The sequence below is a fragment of the Phyllostomus hastatus genome, unplaced genomic scaffold (assembly GCF_019186645.2).
Source record: "Phyllostomus hastatus isolate PE091 unplaced genomic scaffold, TTU_PhHast_1.1 phas_contig_34, whole genome shotgun sequence".
NCBI classification, from domain to species: Eukaryota; Metazoa; Chordata; class Mammalia; order Chiroptera; family Phyllostomidae; genus Phyllostomus; species Phyllostomus hastatus.
The window spans coordinates 32135925-32158547 of NW_025333857.1; the positions used below are offsets into that span (position 1 = coordinate 32135925).

The window sequence follows — 22623 nt, forward strand, 5'->3', positions numbered from 1 at the left end:
ATTTCAACCTCAGTCCTAATTGTCTTTCATTTTATCTACTTATGAAGTTGAATGACATTTTTAGAACTTTATGGTATACATTTTCTTGGATATCTTATCAAGTTTATTTCTAATTGGAATAGTTGGGTTTATATTCTAAAGTTAATATAATTAGTCAGATTGTTTTTTGAACTAAATTGTATTTTTATTTTTGCTCTTTTGTTCTCCTTTTTATTTGTTTTTGCTTTAGCAGAGTCTTATGCCATTAACGAGAAAGTAGTCTCGTAGGTGACAGAGTGATGCATGTATAATAATTTCTGGTGCATATATTCTGTTAGCAGAAGTCTATTGTAACCTTATAGTAACAGATCTGGTTTTAAAGGTCATTTGGTGATGTAGGCCATTTATAACATTGTGGATATGAAATACCAAGCTAAGCTAGGGATTATTTTAAATGCTTTTTTTGTTTTGTAAAGATTTATATGTTAGTAAGTGCTCAGCCATCTTTTATCAAGTAGCTGACTTGTTTTGAAATTACTCATATCACTGAAGTCATCAATTTGAGTAATATTTGACATCCTGGTATACATTCATATATGTGAATGTTCTATATACCATCATTAGCCTTTATTGTAAGACATTATCATAATTTGATATCATGTTTCCTGTAAACTTGAAAGGTTATAGTACATGATGCTAGATCTAGTTTTTAATAAAGTTAAAATAGTCATATGGGCTCTGACTGGTGTGGTTCAGTGGGTTAGATGTTCCTCTGTGTACCACAAGGTTGCAGGTTTGATTTCCCGTCAGAGTACATGCCTGGGTTGTGGTCCACGTCCTTGGCTGGGGGCGTGCGAAAGGCAGCTGATCAATGTGTACCTCGCACATCGATGGTTCTCTTCCTCTCTTTTCCCCTCCCTTCATCTCACTCTAAAAATAAATAAATAAAACCTTAAATAGTTATGTGGGGTAAATTATTATCTATTGTCTATATTAAAATATTATTGTTGCTTTTGCATATGGACGCTGTTTCTTTAATTTAAACTATTATTGAACCATGGGCAATTCTTTGACACTCATGTGATGACTTCAAGGGCAACTGTTCCCTAGTAAATTTAAATAGAAAACTCCCTGGTTTACAGTGGCAATTAACTCTAATCTTAAGGCTTCTCTAGGGACACCTTTATTAAGGCCTTCTTTTAGCTACTAAGTAAGAAAATTAAGTCAAATTTTACTTAGGCTTCTAATTCAAAACAGTTGACTGAAAACAGGCATTTATCTTTTTGTTTTCCCCAAGTTTCAGTAAAATGACAGAATAAAAAATAAAACTACAATATTAGAAAACTGAAAAAGCAGAAAAGAACATGAAGTAAATTGAAGATATAAAATAGATAGGATTAAATTGATGCAGCTAAACAGTTTATGAATTTGCAATACAACACAGATAGAAGTTAAGATTTTTCCAGTAAAACTCTAGTTTTAATATGTGATCAGAAGATGTATAAGGAATTTATGAAAGAAGATGGGTGGCTGTTCTAAATTAAGCTTGTGTATCACTTTAGACTTTGATCTGAAACCTTTTGAGGACTTACTTATCTAAGATTTAACAATGGTCTTTGAAAACAGAAAATGTCTTTCCTATTCTGTGATACCTTTGCAAATGTGCTGTGAGTACTAGAGTGATTTATCTGCCATAAGTCATGGCTGCCAATCAGCCCTGAACCCCCTTAATCCAACCACGAGTCCAGTTTGAAAAAGCCAGCCAGTCAATCTCTTATTTTAAACACAATTTAAAGTCTAGCAAATATTGCTTGCTCTCTAAATTTACTTCATGATCATTACTTGCATCTTTCCAGCTGGATTTTAAGCACTGTGAGGAAGAGACTGTATCATAAATCCTATGAATCCTTGAGATGCCTAGTGTAGTGCTAAGTACATGCTTATACTTTTTTAGGTTGCTCCTACAGACAGCAGTGAGATAACCACAATGTGTGCTGTATTTAATCCTAACTCGTGACACATTTTATAGCCTGACATGTTGGAAGGAGTCCTAAGCTCGGAGTCAGGGCAACGTCAGGAGTTAGACTACTCTTCGACTACTGGTGTGGCTACTGAGTCACTCTCTGTATAACCATGGGTAACTCGTATCAACTCTACAAATCAGAGTAAAAATAAACACAAATATCACTTTCTTCCTTCCACACAGAGATGATTTGAGAATAAAATGAGACATATAAGACAAAATCAGATTTTAAAAAATCTGTAGAAACAAAATGTAGTAATATTTTGTTATAGGTGATTTGCATGTGTCATTCAGAATATACCTTAATTTAATCTCTTAGCTTTTTATATTCTTGTCATCAAAAACATCTTTGTTTTCTTTTTAAGAATGAGTAAATACTGTCAACTAAGTTTAGGTAGGTCACGTGCGAATACTGAGCTCTGAACCAAGTGAGTCATGGCATGAGCCCAATTGTTTCCTGATGTGACTAGACCCCTGAATCAGTTGTCAGTGTGCATAGTTTATACGTGTGACATATTAATGTGACCAAAATGAGACAACTGCATATCTTTGAAGAAGTTAACTAGCTTCAGTATGGTAATTTTACTTATACTCCCCCCAAGCAAATGACTTGCAATATTGATTTATTTTAAAAAGTAAAATCATTTGGTTTGTGGACATTAGCAATTATTATGGTTGAAAGAGTTAAATCCATAAACTTCTCAATATGCTAGTAGGAGGAAGTGAATATTATTATTCTCTTTTGTGTAACATTGTGAAACAAAGTCAGTAGTTTGTCTCTTTTAAGATCACTAACTTGGGGCATACCATTCCGGTTGGACAAGATCTCAAAATGTGACTAATTTTTAATGAGTGCTAATAAAAACATGTGTGCTACCTCATGACACTACACAACTGCTGCTTGAGCTTTTTGCATTCCAGTTGAATTGTACATAGCTCATGTGGCTTACCACTTAGTTTCCCTTTACTGTTTAGGACTTAGTGTATTGAAAAATCTGTGAGGAATGTGATAGAAAAGCAAGACCTCCTCTTTTAGAACATTGCTTAGCAAGCATAAATTTTGTTTCCTAAATGAATTTTTATAACTTTAAATTTTGTCTTGTTTTTAAAACGAATAATGCATAATACTGCAGGGATACCATAGGAACAAGTCAGCAGCTTTGGCACTCTGCAAAACAATAGACTAGTGTTAGAATTTAAGTTGAAACACAGTACAAATTGATATGTGTACTCTGCCAAATTGTGAGCTGGTTTTTTTTTTTCTGTTAATATTTAGAAAACCTTGAAAGCTGTAGGAAAATACTTTCTACTTGTCACTTTAATAGAATGCCCTAAACTGAAAGGCATCTTTTTATGGGTTCTGCCTCTGCTGTTCCTGATTAATTGTGTGACCTCAAGCAAATCTCTTAATTCTCTGAGCCTCAGGTTTCTCATCTGGAAAATGAAGATAATTATGCCTGCCCTAGCCACAGGAATGTTCTAAGAATAGCAGCAGAGAGAATTTTTATAAAGGATTAAGCATGAGGTTTATAGATTTATGATAGTAGTCTTTTGTGTAAAAATTATTTGGTTACCCCTGGCGTAGCTCAGTGGATTGAGTGTGGGCTGCGAACCAAAGCATTGCAGATTCGATTCCCAGTCAGGGCACATGCCTGGGTTGCAGGCCTCAGCCCCCAGCAACTGCACACTGATGTTTCTCTCTCTCTCTTTCTCCCTCCCTTCCCTCTCTAAAAATAAATAAGTAAAATCTTTTAAAAAAATTATTTGGTTTGTTTCATTTTAAAATTAAAACCAAAAAGACTTGTTTTGTAATAAACCACGTGCACAACTCTGTCCTATGCATCCTATTGTATATGGCCAAAGTACAGACATGTCTCATGTATGTGAAATCACTCGAGGACATGAGTAAGCAAAAACACATTGACCAGGAACTGTAAACAACCAGGCAGGGAGTTAAATGATAAGTATAGTAGAAGATCTCTTGAGAAGATAGAAATCCATTTTTTTTTACCTCATATATTATTTACCTGCGACTTAGTTTTGATATAGACATTCTCTGTTGGGAGAGAGTGTATTAGGATCTCTCCGTCCTCCAACATAATCATCATTGTCCTGTTAATTAAGATATACTATTTTCTATATTTGATAAGAGTAACATGAGACTGTGAACAGTAGAGGCAGAAGCAAAGGTTGAGAATCACTGATCTAGAAATTACCCAGATTTCCCAGCATATTTATAATTTTAGCTTCCCTAGGTAATTGAGATTTGGTCTGACATTTGATCTTATAACTAAGGCAGGATTAACACATAGGAAAGAGTGAAGAAGAAATTCCAGCTTTCCATGTGTTTAGGTTTGCCTTAAATTCCAGGCAGGACAAGGAATAAAGACCAGAAACTACTGACATAAATTCCATTTCCCTAGACCATGAGGAGATGAGAGTAGAAAACAGATGGTTTTTATACAGTGCATATGATGCCTGAATTAAGGGACTTTGGAAATGCAGAGTGAGAAATTAAGAGAAGTTATTTTGGGGGGTTGGTGCCTTTTAGTATAACATTTGGAAAAGCTTCTTAAATTAGCATGCAAATAGTCTACTCACAACACTGTTTCAAAAATTTCTTTAAGTCACTTGTTTGGAAATGAGAATGCATCTTCTCAAAGAAGTGGTGCTCTCAAGAAATCAGTCTGAGATTTAGTTTCTAAAATTGAGGCAATACGGAATAGTGGGGCAAAATAATGTCACTTGCAATAAGAGGTAATGGTCTTGAGCCCTGGTTGTATTTCATTATAGATGTGTAATTATAGGTATATTGTTAAACCTATCTGGATTTGTTCCTTCTTCTGTAAAAAGCAGTAATATTATTTATCCCGTAAGGTAGTTGCTAGGAAATGATATAATTAACTGAATATTAATTAATAAGCAGAATATACTATATAAAAATTTTAAACAATATCCAACATTTATTTGGTACATACGATTTACCAAGGAAAACATAACTATAAGATAGATATTCTTGTTTTATAAATGAGGCAACAGGCAGAGAGAACTCACTAGCATGGGAAGTGTGATTTGAAACTTGTGCCCAAATGCACACTGTTAACCTCTATGCAGTGCTTCTGACAACCACATAAACATTTTTAAAAAATGATTTATTTTACAATTACAGTTGATATACATATTTTATAGGTTTTAGGTGTACAATGCGGTGATTAGACTTTTTTTTAATATATTTTATTGATTATGCTATTACAGTTGTCCCATTCTCCCCCTTTACTCCCCTTTAGTTCATGTCCATGTGTCATAAGTTCTTTCGCTTCTACATTTCCCACACCATTCCTGCCCTCCCCCTATTTTCTACCTATTGCCTATGCTACTTACTCTCTATATCTTTTCCCCCTCTCTTCTCCCACTTCCCTGTTGCTAACCCTCCATGTGATCTCCATTTCTGTGGTTCTGTTCCTGTTCTCTTTGTTTGCTTAGTTTCTTTTGTTTTAGGTGTGCTTGTTACTGTGAGTTTGAGGTCTTTTTTTTACTGTTCATATTTTTTATCTTCTTTTTCTTAGATAAGTCCCTTTAACATTTCATATAAGGGCTTGGTGATGATGAACTCCTTTAACTTGACCTTATCTGAGAAGCACTTTATTTCCCCTTCCATTCTAAATGAAAGCTTTGCTGGATAGAGTATTCTGGGATGTAGGTCCTTGCCTTTCATGACTTGGAATACTTCTTTCCAGCCCCTTCTTGCCTATAAGGTCTCTTTTGAGAAATCAGCTGACATTCTGATGGGAACTCCTTTGTAGGTAACCGTCCCCTTATCTCTTGCTGCTTCTAGAATTGTCTCCTTCATTTTTATCTTGGGTAATGTAATTATGATGTGCCTTGGTGTGTTCCTCCTTGGGTCCAACCTCTTTGGGACACTCTGAGCTTCCTGGACTTCCTGGAAGTCTATTTCCCTTGCCAGATTGGGGAAGTTCTCATTTATTATTTGTTCAAATAACTTTTCCACTTCTTGTGTTTCCTCTTCCCCTTCTGGTACTCCTATAATTCAGATGTTGGAATGTTTAAAGGTGTCCTGGAGGTCCCTAAGCCTCTCCTCATTTTTTTTAATTCTTGTTTCTTCATCCTTTTCTGTTTGGTTGTTCTTTTCCTCCTTCTGGTCCCTTCCATTGATTTGAAACCCAGTTTTCTTTCCATCACTATTGGTTCCCTGTGCATTTTTCTTCATTTCACTTGTTGTAATCTGCATTTTTTCATCTAATGTATGACCAAAGTCCACCAATTCTGTGAGCATCCTGATCACCAGTGCTTTGAACTGTGTATCTGATAGGTTGGCTATTTCTTGGTCACTTAAAAAAATTGGCTCTGGGGGTTTTATCTCTGTTTGAGCCATCTTTTTTTATTTTATTTTTTTCCTTTGGTCTGGTCACGCCTCTTACGTATGAGGGGCAGAGCCTTAGGTGTTCACCAGGGTGGGGCACCTCAGTCGCTGAGTTGTGACGTTGTATGTGGGGGTGGGGTCCGAGAGGGGACAATGGAGCCCGCTCGGCTCTCACCAGGACTCCAGTCCCCCAGTCCCCCTTGCCGCTTCCCACAAGCAAGTTGGTCCCCTCTGGTGTTGGCTCCCAGGCGGGTGGGCTTGTGCACTCTCTCAGACTCTGTGGGTTTCTCCAAGGAGCCTCTTGTGAGGCTGAGAGAATCTCCCAGCCTCAACTTCCATGGGTGTTTTCAATCGGTGCCTTCAGGCTTTGTTTCCTGGCGCTGGGTCCCTGGGATGTGCTGTCTGTGTCGCGCTGCCGTTTTGGCTTAGTTCTGCGTGCAAATGTACAGCTGTGGACAGCCAGCTGCCTTGCATGCCTCACTAGGTCTGCTCATTGCCTCCTGCGCCCAGGGTTTGCCACCGGTCCGTCGGCTGAGGTCTGCGCCCTGCGCACCCACTCGTCTGCCAGCCACTGACTGTTCCTGCCGAGGGGTTCCTGTCGGTACCCCTCGACCCCTCTCCGTAGGCCTCCGCTTCTGCCCCTCCTTACCGGACTGGATGTATGGTATTCCGACTTACGTTCAGTTCATTTCTCTCTGTTCTGGTTGTTTTTTGTTTGTAAATTCTTGTTGTCCTTAGTTTTGGTTGCGCGAGGAGGTACAGTGTGACCACCTATGCCTTCATCTTGGATCCTCCGTACAATGCAGTGATTAGACATTTATATTACTTATGAGGTGGTTTCCTTGATAAATCTGGTACCCATCTGACACCATAAGTAGCTATTATAATATTATTGATTATATTCCCTATGCTATACTTTACACCCCCTTGACTATGCTGTAACTATACCAATGTGTACTTCTTAATCCCCCTATCCTCTCCCACCTGGCAACTCTCAAAATGTGCTCTGTATCTATGAGTCTATTTCTGGTCTGCTTTTTCATTTATTTTGTTTTTTAGGTTCCATATATAAGTAAAATCATATGGCATTTGTACTTATCTGACTTATATCACTCAGCGCAATACCCTCTAGATCCATTCATATTGTTGCAAATGGCAAAATTCCTTTCTTTTAATGGCTGACTCATATTTCATTGTATACATGTACCGCTTCTTTGTCCATTCATATGTTGATCGACACTTCAGTTCAGGTCTGCAAAGTTTCTGTTAAGAAATCAGCTGTGAGTCTTATGGGAGCTCTTGTGTAGGTAACTAACTGCTTTTCTGTTATTGCTTTTAAGATTCTTTGTTTTTAACCATTGGCATTTTAATTATTTTGTATCTTGATGTAGGCCTCTTTGAATTCATCTTGTTTAGGACTCTCTATACTTCCTGGGCTTGTGTGGTTTTTTTTCTTTTATCAAGTTAGGGAAGTTTTCAATTCTTATTTTTCCAAATAGGTAAATAGGATCTCAAACCCTTGCTCTCTCTTCGCTCCTTCTGGTACCTCTGTGATACAGATATTATCTCTTGATGTTATCCCGCAGGTCCCTTAGACTTGACTCATTTTTTAAAATTCTTCTTTTCCTTTTGCTGCTCAGACTGGGTGTTTTCTGCTACTTTGTGTTCTAATTCCTTTATTTGATCATGCTTCATCTAATCTCCTGTTGATTCCTTCTAGTGTATTCTTCATTTTAGTTAGTATATTCTTCATTTCTGACTGATTCTTCTTTACAGTTTCTATGTCTTTTTTTTATGCTGTTGAAGTTCTCACTAAATTCCTTGAGCATCCTTACAACCATTGTTTTGAACTCCGTATTTTGTGTTTGATTACCTCCGTCACATTGAATTCTTTTTCTGGAGATTTCTCCTATTCTTTCATTGGGAGCATGTTTCTTGTCTCCACATTTTGACCACCTCTCAGTGTTTGATTTTGTGTGTTAGGTAGATTTGCTATGTTTCCAGTCTTGGTAGGGTGACCTTACGTAGTAAGTATCCTGTAGGGCCCAGTGGCACGCTCTTCCTGGTCACTAGAGCCAGGTACTCTAGGTGAACACTCCCTTGTGGGCTGTGTGCACCCTCTTGCTGTTTATACTTGAACCTAGATTGCTGTTGGCATGTCAGTGGTTGGATTGACCCCCCAGGCCAATCAGCTGCAAGGACCATCCGTGAATACAATGGACAAGGCTGTGCAGGGGCCAACCCCATGGAGCAGAACTTGTATGTATACATTTTATTTATTGTTTTTACCACACTAACTTGTAGTGTTTCAACTATAATAATCACAACTTTCTAAGGAAAAATGTCACCTCTTTAATAATAATACTCCCTGTGGCAGAGATGAGAGGAAATGCATTCTTCTCTAGAAATGTCCATTTGCAGTAGCTGTCTCAGGTAGTGGTTCTTAAGTTTTGGCATGCCTAAGAATCATCTGGAAAACTTGTGTAAAATGAAGAATTCCAGTTGCCAGAAATTCTCAGTTAGTAAATCTTGGGGTTCGGTCCAGGAATCATCATTCTTAAGAAACTTCAGGAGTGGTTCTAACATGCATGGTTCTCAAAGTACACAAAAAAAAATACTTTGGAAGATGGCAGTGTATATAAACATGGCTCTCCTCGTCACACAACTGTATCAAAATTACAACTAAACTACAGAACAAAAATCATTCAGAACCAACAGAAATCGAGGTGAGTGGAAGTCCTACAACTATGGAATTAAAGAAGAAAACACATCAATCCTGGTAGGAGGGGTGGAGATGCAGAATGGGCTAGTCCCACACACCCATATGTGGCATATCAAAATCAGGAGGGATATCTTAGGAGCAAGTGGTCCCCAGCCCTACACCAGGTCTCCAACAGGGTTCCAGTGCCAGGAAAATAAGTATCTTGGCTGTAAAAACCAGCGGGGATTGAGGCTGTGGAATATAGAAACTTCTGGAGCCCCAGGCAGTTCCTCTTAAAGGGCCTGTGTACATACTTGGCCTCACACCCTCTGAGCTCCAGTGTTGGGGGAGCAGATTGAAAAGCATCAGAGATATATGGGTAGCAACTAAATTGTTGGCATCAGGCCAAGAGCCTAGGGGGCAGCTTTCTCCCAACTTGAAGTGCTGGCAGAGGCCATTGTTCCTGTCTGAGCCCCCCTCACAGAGCACCAGGGCTGGCTGGTGGGTGCCATATCTGAAACTCAGTCTGGCTCACAGTTTGCCCCACCCTGGTGTTCGCTGAAGCCCTGCCTCACCCAACTTTTGGGCCAAACTGTTGCTGTATACGCAGCCCACACTGAGTGCACCTTGAGTAACCAACTTGGGTAATAGAGGGGGCTGTGCCACTGTACCTTACAGGGACACCTGCTACATTAGGCCACATTACCTAGATTGGGGGATATAGCAGCTTTACTTAATTCATAGAAACAAACACAGAGAGGCTGTCAAAATTGGACAAAGAAATGTAGCCCAAATGAAAGAACAGAACAAAACTCTAGGAAAAGAACTAAACAAAATGGAGTTAAGCACTCTATTAAATGCAGAGTTTAAAACACTGTTTGTAAGGATGCTCAAGGAACTTAGTGAGGACCTCAACAGCATGAAAAAGATCCAGTCAGAAACAAAGGGAACAGTAACTGAAATAAAGAACAATATACAGGGAAACAACAGTAGAGTGGATGAAGCCAAGAATGAAATCAGCATTTTGCAGTATAAGGAAGCAAAAACCAACTAATCAGAACATCAAGAAGAAAAAAGAATTAAAAAAAATGAGGATAGTGTAAGGAGGCTCTGGGACAACTTCAGGAGTACCGACATTCACACCATGAGAATGTAGGAAGGAGAAGAGAGAGAGCAAGTTATTGGAAACCTATTTGATAAAATCATGAAAGAAAACTTCCCTAATGTAGTGTAGGAAACAGACATATAAGAAAGTCCTGGAAGTAGAGGGAGTCTGAAACGAGATGAACTCAAAAGAGGCCCATACCTGGACACATCATAATTAAAATGTCAAAGGTTAAAGACAAAGAGAGAATCTTAAAAACAGCAATAGTAAAGCAGTTCCTTACCTACAAGGGAGCTTTCATAAGCATGTCTGCTGATTTCTCAATAGAAACTTTGCAGGCTCTAAGGGAATTGCAAGAAATATTCAAAGTGATAAAAGGGAAGGATCGACAACCAAAATTACTCAACCCAGGAAAGATATCATTTAGAATCAAAGGGCAGATAAAGAGCTTCCCAGACAAGAAAAAGCTAAAGGAGTCATCACCACCAAACCAGTATTGTGTGAAATGTTAAAAGTTCTTCTTTAATACTAATAAGATAAAAAATATGCACAATAAAATGGTAATAAATGCATATCTATTAACAATTCTTAAAAAAACAAAATGAAATAAAAACAGAAACAGAATCATAGATACAGAGAACATTTTGATGGTTGCCAGATGGGAGGGGCCTCAGGGGGATGGCTGAAAAAGGTGAAAGGATTAAGTACAAGTTGGTGGTTACAGAATAGTTTTGGGGATGTAAAAATCCAGCATAGGGAATAGAGTAACCAAAGAACATAGGCGTGATGCATGGACACAGATAACGGCATGGGGATTGCTGAAAGGAATGGGCAGGTCTGGATGGGGGGGCGGTGCAGAGGGGAAAATACTGGGACAATTTTCATAGCATAAATGATCAAATAATAATTTTAAAAAAATACTCGAGTAATTTCCTTCTTATTTGACACTCAAATTGATGGTCTAATCTATGTGACTTTCTTCCCAAAGATCATATTCTCTTTATTTGTGCATTTAGGTCTGTGTTGGGATGATGGGAGAGGGAGGGACTGTTATTGCAGAAGCCCTCCCTCTCTGAGTTCTTTCTTGCTCCAAAGCATTCCCCCGTCTGTAACCATAAGCTCTCAAGGTATGATCTGTGCATCAGAAGTTCCTGAGTTATATAGAATCACAGTCTCAGAAAATAGGGCCTGGAAATCTGATTTTTAATAAGCTTGCCAGGTGGGTGTTATGTATCCTGGAGTTTGAGAACTAGCTTAAAAGCCACTCTTCCCCAGAGTCTTGGCTTTGCTCCAAGTCTGTACTAGTCATCTTTTTTCAACCATTGACTAAATCTAGAATTTCTAGATGAAGAATTTCTTCATCTTTATTATCTCCCATGCCTGTGTCCATCTCTTTATCATCATTGCCACAGCCAAATTTAATGTTTTAATGTATCATTTCTGCATTACTACAGCAGCTTCCTTACTGATCTCTGTACTTCCTTCTGTCTTTTATTGCTGCTTAGGATCTTGTCCAGTCAGGTCCCTTCCTTCTTTAAGAGTCTAAATTCTTTAGCTTGGCAAACAAGTTCTCTTATAATTTAGCTCATTCCTCCCCTTCTCCTTACATTCTGTTGTCCAGCTGCTCCTCACTGCTTGCGGTTTCCAAAAGGACCATATACTTTCTCATGCTTCCCTGGGGCCTTCCTCATGCACCACCCTGGGGCTTTGATAGGTAGAGGATGAACCCCACAGCCCTTGGTTTATCTGCCCTGATAATTTTAGCACTGCCTGCTTCCTGGCTCTAGGGCATGGACCTTAGCTCTTTTTTTTTTTTTTTTAAACCTATATTCCTAGATCTAATATATGCCTGACCACCTAGTAAGGTGCTCAGAAATGGGGACCCAATATTAGGAAGTTGGAGGGGATGTATGTAGAAGACAAAGTTCAGGACATTGTGAAAAAATTGATTTGTCAGTATTGGCATTTTGGTAAAATGAGAGGAAAAGTCACAGGTGACTTGAGATTTTGTACTAGAGCCTACAAGAAGACCTTTTAAAGATGAAGTTTGGGAAAAAGGGGACCAGATTTTATTGCTAGGATAGTGATTACTGTTTAGTCCATGAATTTGAGGTGTTTCAAGATTTTCTCAAGGAAGAAAATGGTTATCTCACATGACTTCCAGAGAGACATCAGGACTGGGAACATGCCAATAGTTTTGGATGTAATCCTCATTGAGCTCATTGCTGTGGCTATAGTTATAGGTTCATTTCACCAAGAGTTTAAAATAGTGTGAATAGAAAGGACTACTGAATGGAGGCCTATGTTGAAGAGACCGAGACAATGAGAATGAGTGAGGTGATTAAATATTCCTGATTAAGTATCAGGAAATGGGTATTTTTAAGGGGGAGGAAGAGGAAGACATATTAGCAAAGGCTCTTGAGAAGGAGCAAATGGAGTTGGGGTTACAATCCTACTTTGTAAGGTGAGTCTATTTTCAGGAAAGACAAAATATTCCTTGATAAAACCATTAACATTTTGGTCATTTATGGTAGGATAATGAGAAAAAAAAGGCTTACTTCCCTTAGAACTGCTCTAACAATAATACTATTTCCATTTAGAGAAGTTGTTCTTGGGTTACTTATTTACTAAAAATGTCCTATAGTTAATAATGAAGATGTCTTAAAGACAATTGAAAGCACATTATCTTAAAATACTAAGTACCCATGTATTAAGTATTCAAAGGCAAAATGTTCCTTGTCAGATTATTCCTTCCATGTTCTGCTTATAATATGCTTTTAACATTGCATTGTGGGTCTTTCCCTAAAAAATGTTTTTAACATTTATAATATGTCATTTCGAGTTGTGCCTTTTAGAACAAATTGGAGAAAATTAAAAATCTTCATACCAGATTGCTCTTTGTTTCAACTGTCCACATCTTTTAAAGATGTGATTATTTTGTCAGTGCAGTGATGTGGTTATTAAAAATCCTACAGAATCCTATATTTGTTTGCTAAAATACACAGCACCTACTTATTTTATTTTTTCTTAAAAATAAATGAGTAAATTAGAGTATTTTGGGGAAAAAATGCTTTCTTAATAGGTTTCCCTATTGCCAGAAGAAGATATTGCTACAGCGTGTTTCTGCTCGTAGGCAGGTGTGGCTCCATTTCAGTGTCTTTTGCCTGAAGGTTGCCTGTGAAAATCTGTATAGTTTGCTTGGCTGCTGAAATAAATCAGTAGGTACTTTGGGTAGATTCTACATAAACCCTCTCTGTATAATTGAAGCTGACAATAGCTCTACCCACTTATTGAGAGAATAGTCCTCTGTTTGGGATGATTAGAACTCATTTTATATTCAGTCTTTGGATGAAAATGCAGTTGTTTATTTTCGCAGATGTTACTTGGTAAAGATGCCAGCAATAACAACAACAACAAAAAAAGTGGGAGAGGGAACCAAGTATTACTTCTTGACTAGAAAAAGCTTATGTTGTAAGTAATATGGAACAAGAGGAATATTTTAAGTATTTCTAGTATTTGTTTTTCCTTCTCTCAGTTTGATACTGGTGTTTTATGGAACTAGGAATGTAGAGTCAATAGAGGAAGGTGGATTAGACTTCAGGGAAGAAAATTAATAATTTTAGCTTGTGGTAGAAATATACCTCACTCTTAGTGCCTTAGGTATCTTTTGGTTAAAATTTTATATAGTAAAAAAATCAAATATTGGTAACACAAATATTTATGTTTTTATGAATGTATGTATGAATGTGTATATATTACGTATTACAGATAACTAGGATAGTATTTTGCTTAAAGGAGAATTGGGCTGATTTTTTTTGTGAAAAATTCTTATAAATATTGATATCCAATCTAATTAGCTATATTGAACACATATAGTTTCCTTAAAAAATAAGTTTAAAAAAATCTGTAGTAACTTTAGTTTTATGTTTTCCTTAAATAATAATAAAACCAGTTTTACTACTATAACTCACTTCAGAAGTATTTCTGAGCTATTTATATGACTCATTTTGTGAAATAATAAAATACATAAAAATAGTAAGACTTAGTAACTTATCCAAAGTATTTCTTATATGAGTACCTAAATATGAGATATTTAAAAATATTACTTTTTATCACATTATAAAAGAGTTTGTAGATTTCAAAGTTTTAAGTGACTAGAACTCAATATTGACATTTTAGGTTATATAGGCATGGTATTCTGTCTAGTAAATGTAATATTAAGTTGATTATAGCAAAAATATTTTTAATCCCCCTTTTTAAAAGGAAAATGTTTATGTCTTCTGTTTTTATGTCTTCTATTTTTATGTCTTCTATTTTTAAAAATGTTTATGTCTTCTATTTTTGTATTTCAGCTGCCTTAATACAAAAGCAAAGCAAATTTTTACAGATGATATTAGGAAACATTTGCTTCTTCAGTATCCAAATAATTGTGTACTTGATTCAAGAAAGAGACAATTATTCTTTACTATGAGTTTTTGTCTCTGATAAATTCCTCTTATTTTTACTGTCTTCTTGAAATGGGACTGAACTTTTTACGTGCAAGTATAATGTGATGAGAATTTACAGGTTCATTAGAAATTTCCTCATGCATATAACATACTGCATTTAAAAAAATATGCATTCAGTCAGATATTGGAAACTACAAAATTGTCAAATTATAGGGAATAGGTTAAATAAATTACAGTGTTTCTCTGAGAGAATATAATGCAGCCAATAAAAACATGCTTTCAAAGTATATATGTACATATGTATACTAGTGTGAAAAAATTAAGGACAAAACAAGTTGTAAAACAACATGTGCAGAAACAATGCATATTTTTGTAAATATATATGTGCTTGAAATACTAGAAAAAATATAGAATCTCACCGATGAGTGGTCATTTTTCTTTATCTATATTGTTATAAAATTTCTATAATGTGAACACATATGTAATGCTCATGTTCACATTGATATTTTGTAAAAATACAGATAAAGAAAAATATCTTATCACTGAGGGACATCTTTAATAGTGTCAACAATAAAAACAAAGAAAAATTATAGCAGGCTTTCTGATTGAAATCAACAAACTGCAAACTGATTCCAAAATGTAAGGCAAAGGAATTAGAATAGCTAAATAATGTTGAAGAAGAGCAGAGCGAAAAGATGCACAGTACTGATTTTAAAACCTTAAAACCTTAAAGCTATAGTGACCTAGACAGGGTAGTATTGGTAAAAGAATAGATGCATAGATTAATGTGATAGAATATTGTGTGCAGGAATAGACCCACACACACTTAGTTTTTGACAAAGATACAAATGCAGTTCAATGTTGCTGGAACTTGGACATACATATATAATTAAAAAGAACCTCTATCAGTATTTTGCACCATGTACAAAAATTAACTTAAAATGGATCATAGACTACATGTAAAACCTAAAATTACTGAACTTCCAGAAGAAAACATAGGTGAAAATTTTCATGATTCTTTAAAAATTTTTGGACTTGAAATGAAAAGGATGGTGCATGGAAGAATTAATTGAAAATTTGTTTTTCATTGAAATTAGAAAGGTCTAAGCCCTGGCTGGCGTAGCTCAGTGGATTGAGCGCGGGCTGGGAACCAAAGTGTCCCAGGTTCGATTCCCAGCCAGGGTACATTCCTGGGTTGCAGGCCATAACCCCCAGCAACCGCATATTGATGTTTCTCTCTCTCTCTTTCTCTCTCTCTCTCTCTCTCTATCTCCCTCCCTTCCCTCCCTAAAAATAAATAAATAAAATCTTTAAAGAAAAAAAGAAATTAGAAAGGTCTTAGAAAAAATACTATTAAGGTAATGGAAATAAAAGTACAGATTGGGGGGATATATTTGCAAAGCACTTATTAATAAATAAAGACTTGGTATACAGAATATATAGTTAGCCCTCACATGTCATTTAGAAAAGAGATAACCCAATTAAAAGAGTGAGCAGAAGGTTTAAATAGACCTTTCACTAAGGAAAATACACAATGGCAGTAAGCACATGAAAAGATGCTCAACATATTAGTTGTTAGGGAGATTTTAAATAACATAATGAAGTAATTATATACATGTATTTGAATGGCTAAAATAAAAATATATATTTTTTTCAAGTTACTCTTCTACCTTCTTGGGAGTTGAAGTCCTCAACCTGATTTCTTTTTCAAATTGCTGCATTACATTACCAAAGATGAATTGTCTGACAGCAGAGATTTTTAAAGCAGGGATAACATTTAATATAAAATATGTTGTATGAATTAGTAGTAACCAAGACATTTTTAAGACTTCATATATATATTAAGTAGGAGTATCTTTTGATACAGCTTAAGTTTATTGTAATGTTTTTTTAAAAAGGATTCACTGGAAAAGAAAGTTTTCTTCTTTTACTAAGATTCTTAAGTTCAGTGGAATCTTCCATTGAAGATCTTTTTCTTTTAAAGATCTGAAGAGTAGGTAGTTAAATGATCTTTCAAGGATTTTGTTCTTACAGAACTAAGTTTTGAATTTATATCTGGGCATGCTTACATCTTATCATTAATAATCTTAACAAAAAGTATCCTTTAACACAGGGGTCCCCAGCCTCTGGGCCACTACCTGACTGGTCCAGTCTTGTTAGGAACTGGCTGCCCAGCAGGAGGTGCGCTTGAATATAATGCACTTGAATCATCCTGAAATCATCCCCTCAGTCTTGGAAAAATCGTCTTCCACAAAATGGGTTGTGGTGGCAAAAAGTTTGGGGACCACTGCTTTTAACAGGGATTATACTGTTGTGGGAGGAAAGGAATTTGAGTATCATTCAATGCTAACTAATACAATCTTTGACCAGGATTCTCTGTACATCATAAGTTTTTCAGAAATGCTAACATTAGAACAGTGGTATGTTTTACTCCCCTCAATTAGTTTAAAAAAACAGGTTTAAAAAATAAAATTTTCTAACCCTAGCCAGGTAGCTCAGTTGGCTAGAATGTTGTCCTAATATGCCAAGGTTGAGAGTTTGGTTCCTGTCAAGGGACATACATAAATCAACCAATGAATATATCAGTAAGGGGACCAACACATCAATGTTTCTTTCTCTCTCTCTAAAAATAAATAAAAACATTTTTCAAATGAAATTCTCAAGTAAAATTCCAAGTCTAACTGCTGTTGAAAATCCATTTCCATGGAATCTTCAACCATGAGGAATATGCTAAAATTAATTGCCCTAACAGTTGTAAACAGCATTGCCATGTTTTTTTGCCCCAGGCAGAATGATTCCTAGAACTAAGACTTAGCTTTCATTGCTCACATCTCTGGAATTCACTTTTTCTGGTTTGCCAAAACACAATAAACAAGATGTACAATTTTCTCTCTTTCTGAAACTATTTTTCAGTGATTGTACTATTCTCACTCTGACTTCCGTTCATTTCTTAACACATGAAAATCAAGTTTAAGTTTTGGTAGTGCCTGTTAGTCATGTGAGCTCTGTACAGCATCTCCATTTATACTGCCTCACACATCACTCACAGGACAAGTTCCCACAAAGACCTGTTTTGTTCTACTGTTGATCCACCTAAAGAAACCAGTTTCAGAACCCTGCGTAGCTTTGTAAATCAAGATGAACTGGTCAGAAACTGGATACAGAAACAAACGAGACCACATAATGCTTCCTCATTAACAAGCAGTGTCATATATAATAAAATTGCAGGTAAAGAAAAGCTGTGCATTTAAGAGTATTCTAATTAGAAAGTTATATTCTGTTCATTTTGTAATCATAATCAAGTCATTGGCTTGTTCCCATTGCTAGAGTTATGAAAATCTAAGTAACGCTTCTAGTAAGATACTGTAGGCTACCACGGGCAGTGGGAACAAAAGATGAAATGTGAACCTTTGTTCTGGGTATTTCTCAGCATAAGAAGAGAAGTTTGATATCAAGCACAGATTTCCTGCTTGTGGCCATAGCTAGCAGACCACAGCAAGAAGGAATATACTGGCATGCGGAATATGTTTTCCCAGAGACTCCTTCTAAGTCGGGAAGAAAGAAAATACTCAGTTCATGACTAACAGATTTATGTTTTTCACTAGAGTTAAATTCAAGCATAATATATTCACAGCTTACTTTATGGTGTGAAAATACCCTTGAAATATTTTCTCTTTGAATAAAAGTTTTGTGAAATTATTTTTGCCTTCTTGTTTAGAACTTTAAAGAGTAACAAGCACTGTTGGGAAGTTTTGTTTCAGGTGATCACTAAACATTGTACTTTTATTTAACTCAGAATCAAATAACCTTCCATAGAATCTGCTTTTTTTGTGATGCTTTTCTTTTTCCTCTTGAGAAATGAAAGCAAAGAAAACTTTAAATGTCCTCTACTCATTCTGTTTATTCTAGCAATAAGTAAAGAGCAGGCTTCCACTGCACGTAAGTTATAGAATTCTCAGAGTACCTAGTGAAAATACTTACTGTAGGTCCTGAATCAAACGAATTATTTTAAAAATGTTTTTTCCCCCTCCTACAGCCCTTTTCCCGCCACAGCTACTTACATGTGCATATTTATTTTCTGCTTTGAAGAAGCCAGATTAGCAAGGTAATTTTTCTTTTTCCCATTAGAACTTATTTTAATAAAGACATATTACGAGGTAACTTTTCTAAACCATTTTTTACATGAGAATACAACAGGATTAAGTTGAATAATTAAATGCCTTCTTGCTTGCAGGGGCTTCTCCCTGGCACTCCTTTCTCAGCTTTCAGTCCCCGCTCTCCCCTGTGGACCAGTTAGGACTACCTAATTTCTGAGTCTAACTTCTTATTTCTCAACGATAAGATTTGAATTGTCAAAAGAATAGTCTTAAAATATGAATTAGGTTTTCTTCTTTATTATTGCTTTTTTACTGAGGTATAACTTATAGTAAAATGCACGTATCTTAATTCTGCAGTTTTAGTTTTAACATATGTATGTACATATGTACACATCAGAATCAGTGTGTGGTCTTTCTCAAAATCCTCCTGCCAGCCGGTTAAAACATTTCGTAGAGGTGATTCTGAGCTACACCTGTTAAGAATCTTTGGTTTGTAAAGAGAGAATTGAGTAATGTATGTAAAAATACATATCATAAAGTATTAACACAGATCACAGTTAGGTTACTATTTTTTTTTTTTTTTAATTTAAATTTCTTGTGTGCCTTTGTCCTGGGGTTTGTAATGCTGGCTCACAGATGAAATTCTCAATTTGCTTTTCTTTCTGTTTTGAAGAAAATTAATGAAAAACTTCATGATGGAGTATGTCAGCGCTGTAAAGAAGTTCTTGAATGGCGTGTAAAATACAGCAAATACAAACCATTGTCAAAGCCTAAAAAATGGTGAGTTAAGTTTCTTAATTGCCTTACCAGTACCGTATGTACCATTGTTTGCTATTTCATTCCACAATTTTCAAAATTGTATTCAAATATTAAGGTAAATAGGGAAAAGATTTCATTCTCCCATATAGAACTTATCTTACATGCTATGACTCCTGCTTTGTGAAGGAAAGTATATTGAAAAAGTTGATTATTTCCTGCCCCATTCTTCTATAAATAAATTATACACCATTTTTATAGATTTTTGTTCATAAAATGTACGTTAGGGCAGAGAAGAGAATATTTGTTTTGCAAAAATCTACCTCCCACTGATGAGGTAACAGTATTTACTGTGGATCATCTTTCCCAAAGGGTCTTAAAATGGGTCTGACTTTTTAATGCAACCCATGAAGATTACTGAGATGGCTCAGATGAAGTGTCATAAATAAATTGCTAGATTGATAATTTATCATTTCATTCCTTTGAATGCTTGGGTTTAAATGAACAGATACTGGACTTTGTTTCTCACTCCTCTGTCTCTCAACCCTTTTCTGTGACTCTGGGATTCTGTTTTATCAGGCTTCCGTGCATGCTGGTGCTACTTCCTTAGATCCCTCAGCTCAGCTGGATAAGAACGATATTGGGGGGTAACTGCTGCCTATCACTTTAAATACAAAAGTTAGCATTAATATATGTGATGGTGTTTTTACATTATGAGTTTTAATTTGGTAGTTTAGGTATTAGCTATTGAGAACACAGTTGTTCATTGTTGTTTTATTTTCCTTTTAGTTTTTGAGTAGTGGCAGCTTCCTTAAATATATTCTCTCTTCCTCTTCCTTCACAGGAGGAAGTTTACTTAGTTTGGAAGGTTAGCCTAAAAAATAAGTGTGATATAACATTTGTTGTTTATGTGTTTTGAAAAATAATGTCAAATAGTTTATGACTCTATAGATTAAGCTATAGTGTAATTTGTTTTCCTGACACTATTTACCAGTTTTGAATTTTTTATTTTGGGCAATTTATTTTGCTTAAAATTCTTCTTTTTAATATTGAAAGGTAAAGTCCTCAAGGAAGGATAGATTAACTTTAGCTCTTTAATATTTTTTGTATTACACTTTAATAAAAATTTTTTACTACTTATTATAGGTATAGTCAGCCCCCTTTTATATAGATGTAAGTTTCTCTTTGCTATTTTAAGGTAGGTTTGTTTGTTTTTTGGCTGTGTTCTTCTAGCATTTCCTCCTCAAAAAAACAATTTGAAATAAATCTAATGACTTTTATGCTCACTGGCCCAAATTAGCAGTAGGAAATTTGGCAACTGTGAGGATCCAATGCTAGATATCCATGAAAGAGTTAACTATTCTGTACAGTTCTAACTATACAGGTACTGTATAGGTACTGGTTGTGCTTATAGAGCATGTAGTTTTAGTTAATAGGCCTGACATAAAATTTGTAACTTTCTGATATTTTCAGCCAATCTTTCTATAAAAATGTATTTAGAGATCATCACAGTCCATTTTTGTATTGGTATTGTTATTCCTAAAAGAGTTTGAGGCATAGGTAACAAATATTTACTTAGCCGTAGAGTTTAATAGAGTAGTATTATGACAAAGGAAATTACTTAAAAACATCCATGCCTTATCCATTATTTCTATTTTAATTTCTTATCTTTTACATGCTGCATCCTGTATATTTATCTTCATTGTGAATATACCAGTGTGTAAAAGATTATTGTATTATAAATTTTGTAGATGGTATGATTTTCTGTAGAATTTCTGAACTTACTTATTTGTGACAGTTCTTGGATTTTCCTTTTTTGTGTGTGTACATTGCTGTGGGCTTAATAGTGTTCCTGCTGCAGAAGAATTTGCATACTTTAAATCCTGGAAGTACAAATATTCTCTTCAGAAGGCAACTCAGTTTAAAAAATGTGAACAAAAACAGTGTTAATAGCAAATCTTATGTTTAGTTCTAAAAAACATGTAACATAACAGCCTTAAGAATGGTTGGCTGTGGGCACATGGACCCAGAGGCCACCAACTGTGTCCTATCTTGGAGTCATTGAAGTTCTTAAGAGTCAGGTAAGTTCATGGTGATGTTCCCACTACCTGGGCAGTACAGCTTCATCCAGAGGCCTTTGAATGACCTCAGGAGCTGCTGTTCCACATCTGAGGAATGAAATATTGTATAAATACCAAAATACAGATAACAGGACATTAAAGCCTGAAGGAAGGTCTCTAGGATTAAAGAAGCCTTAGAACATGCAAAATAAATGGTGGCTAATGAGAGACTAACAAACTACTAGTCAAAACATGGTCCAAACATATTACTTAGGAGGCTACCTTTCTGGCCCAGAGCATTATAAATTTCAGATTACACTGCATCTGTGACACATTAGGCATTTTTAGAAAGCCTAGCTTTCTAACTCCAATCCAGGATTGAGAGTCTTTAGAAAGTATAACTCATCTGTGTCCACCTTGCCTTCTCTGCATATTAAGATTTGACTGATATTGTAAAAGGATTTAAACCCATTGATGAAGGAGGCTGATGGTAGTGAAGGGACCAAGATTCTGCCATCCTGAAGCTGCTTTGGGGCATGTTGATTGTAAGCTGTTTTTTAAGAAGCAAAAGGCTCAGAAAGAACCTTTGACCCTCCCCCCACCTCTTTCTGCCCAAGAGATTCAGAAACAGGAGCTCCAGGAAGGAGGTCTTACAATGTTCCCTTTCACCTAATTTGAATTAAGCATGGTAAACAAGACAACTTCAGGCAGGTGCCTGTTAGCTAGATACCCTCTGTGCCCCATTGTTTCTGAGTCACCCAGCAAGGATTTTTCTGCCATGTGTGTTTTGTCCCCCTCAGCTCCCTGTGAATTGTCCATTCTCACTTCTGAAATCCAATAACCTGTTATCCACCCCTCTTTTCTCCTTTTTCCAAAAATGTCTCATATACCCAATGTTGCCTCACTGTCTGGAATTTTCTTGGATTTATCATGCCTATGTGAATTCCCCATGTGCATGTATTATACTTGTATTTCTTCCTGTTAATCTGTCTCCTTTAATTTTGTTATTAGCCCAGCCAGAAGCTCTTAGAAAGTGGGTGGAAAGTATTTATATTTTTTTAGTCACCACAGTA

General features: G+C 36.1%; 1 protein-coding gene across 1 annotated transcript in view; it reads left to right on the forward strand.

The window, feature by feature from the left end:
• CUNH9orf85 (chromosome unknown C9orf85 homolog) overlaps nucleotides 1-22623 on the forward strand; it is a 54513-nt gene that overhangs the window by 12094 nt on the left and 19796 nt on the right. Inside the window, exon 2 of the mRNA XM_045840702.1 lies at nucleotides 19408-19514. Within this exon, the coding sequence (XP_045696658.1) occupies nucleotides 19408-19514 (107 nt within the window). The remainder of the gene's footprint in view (nucleotides 1-19407; nucleotides 19515-22623) is intronic.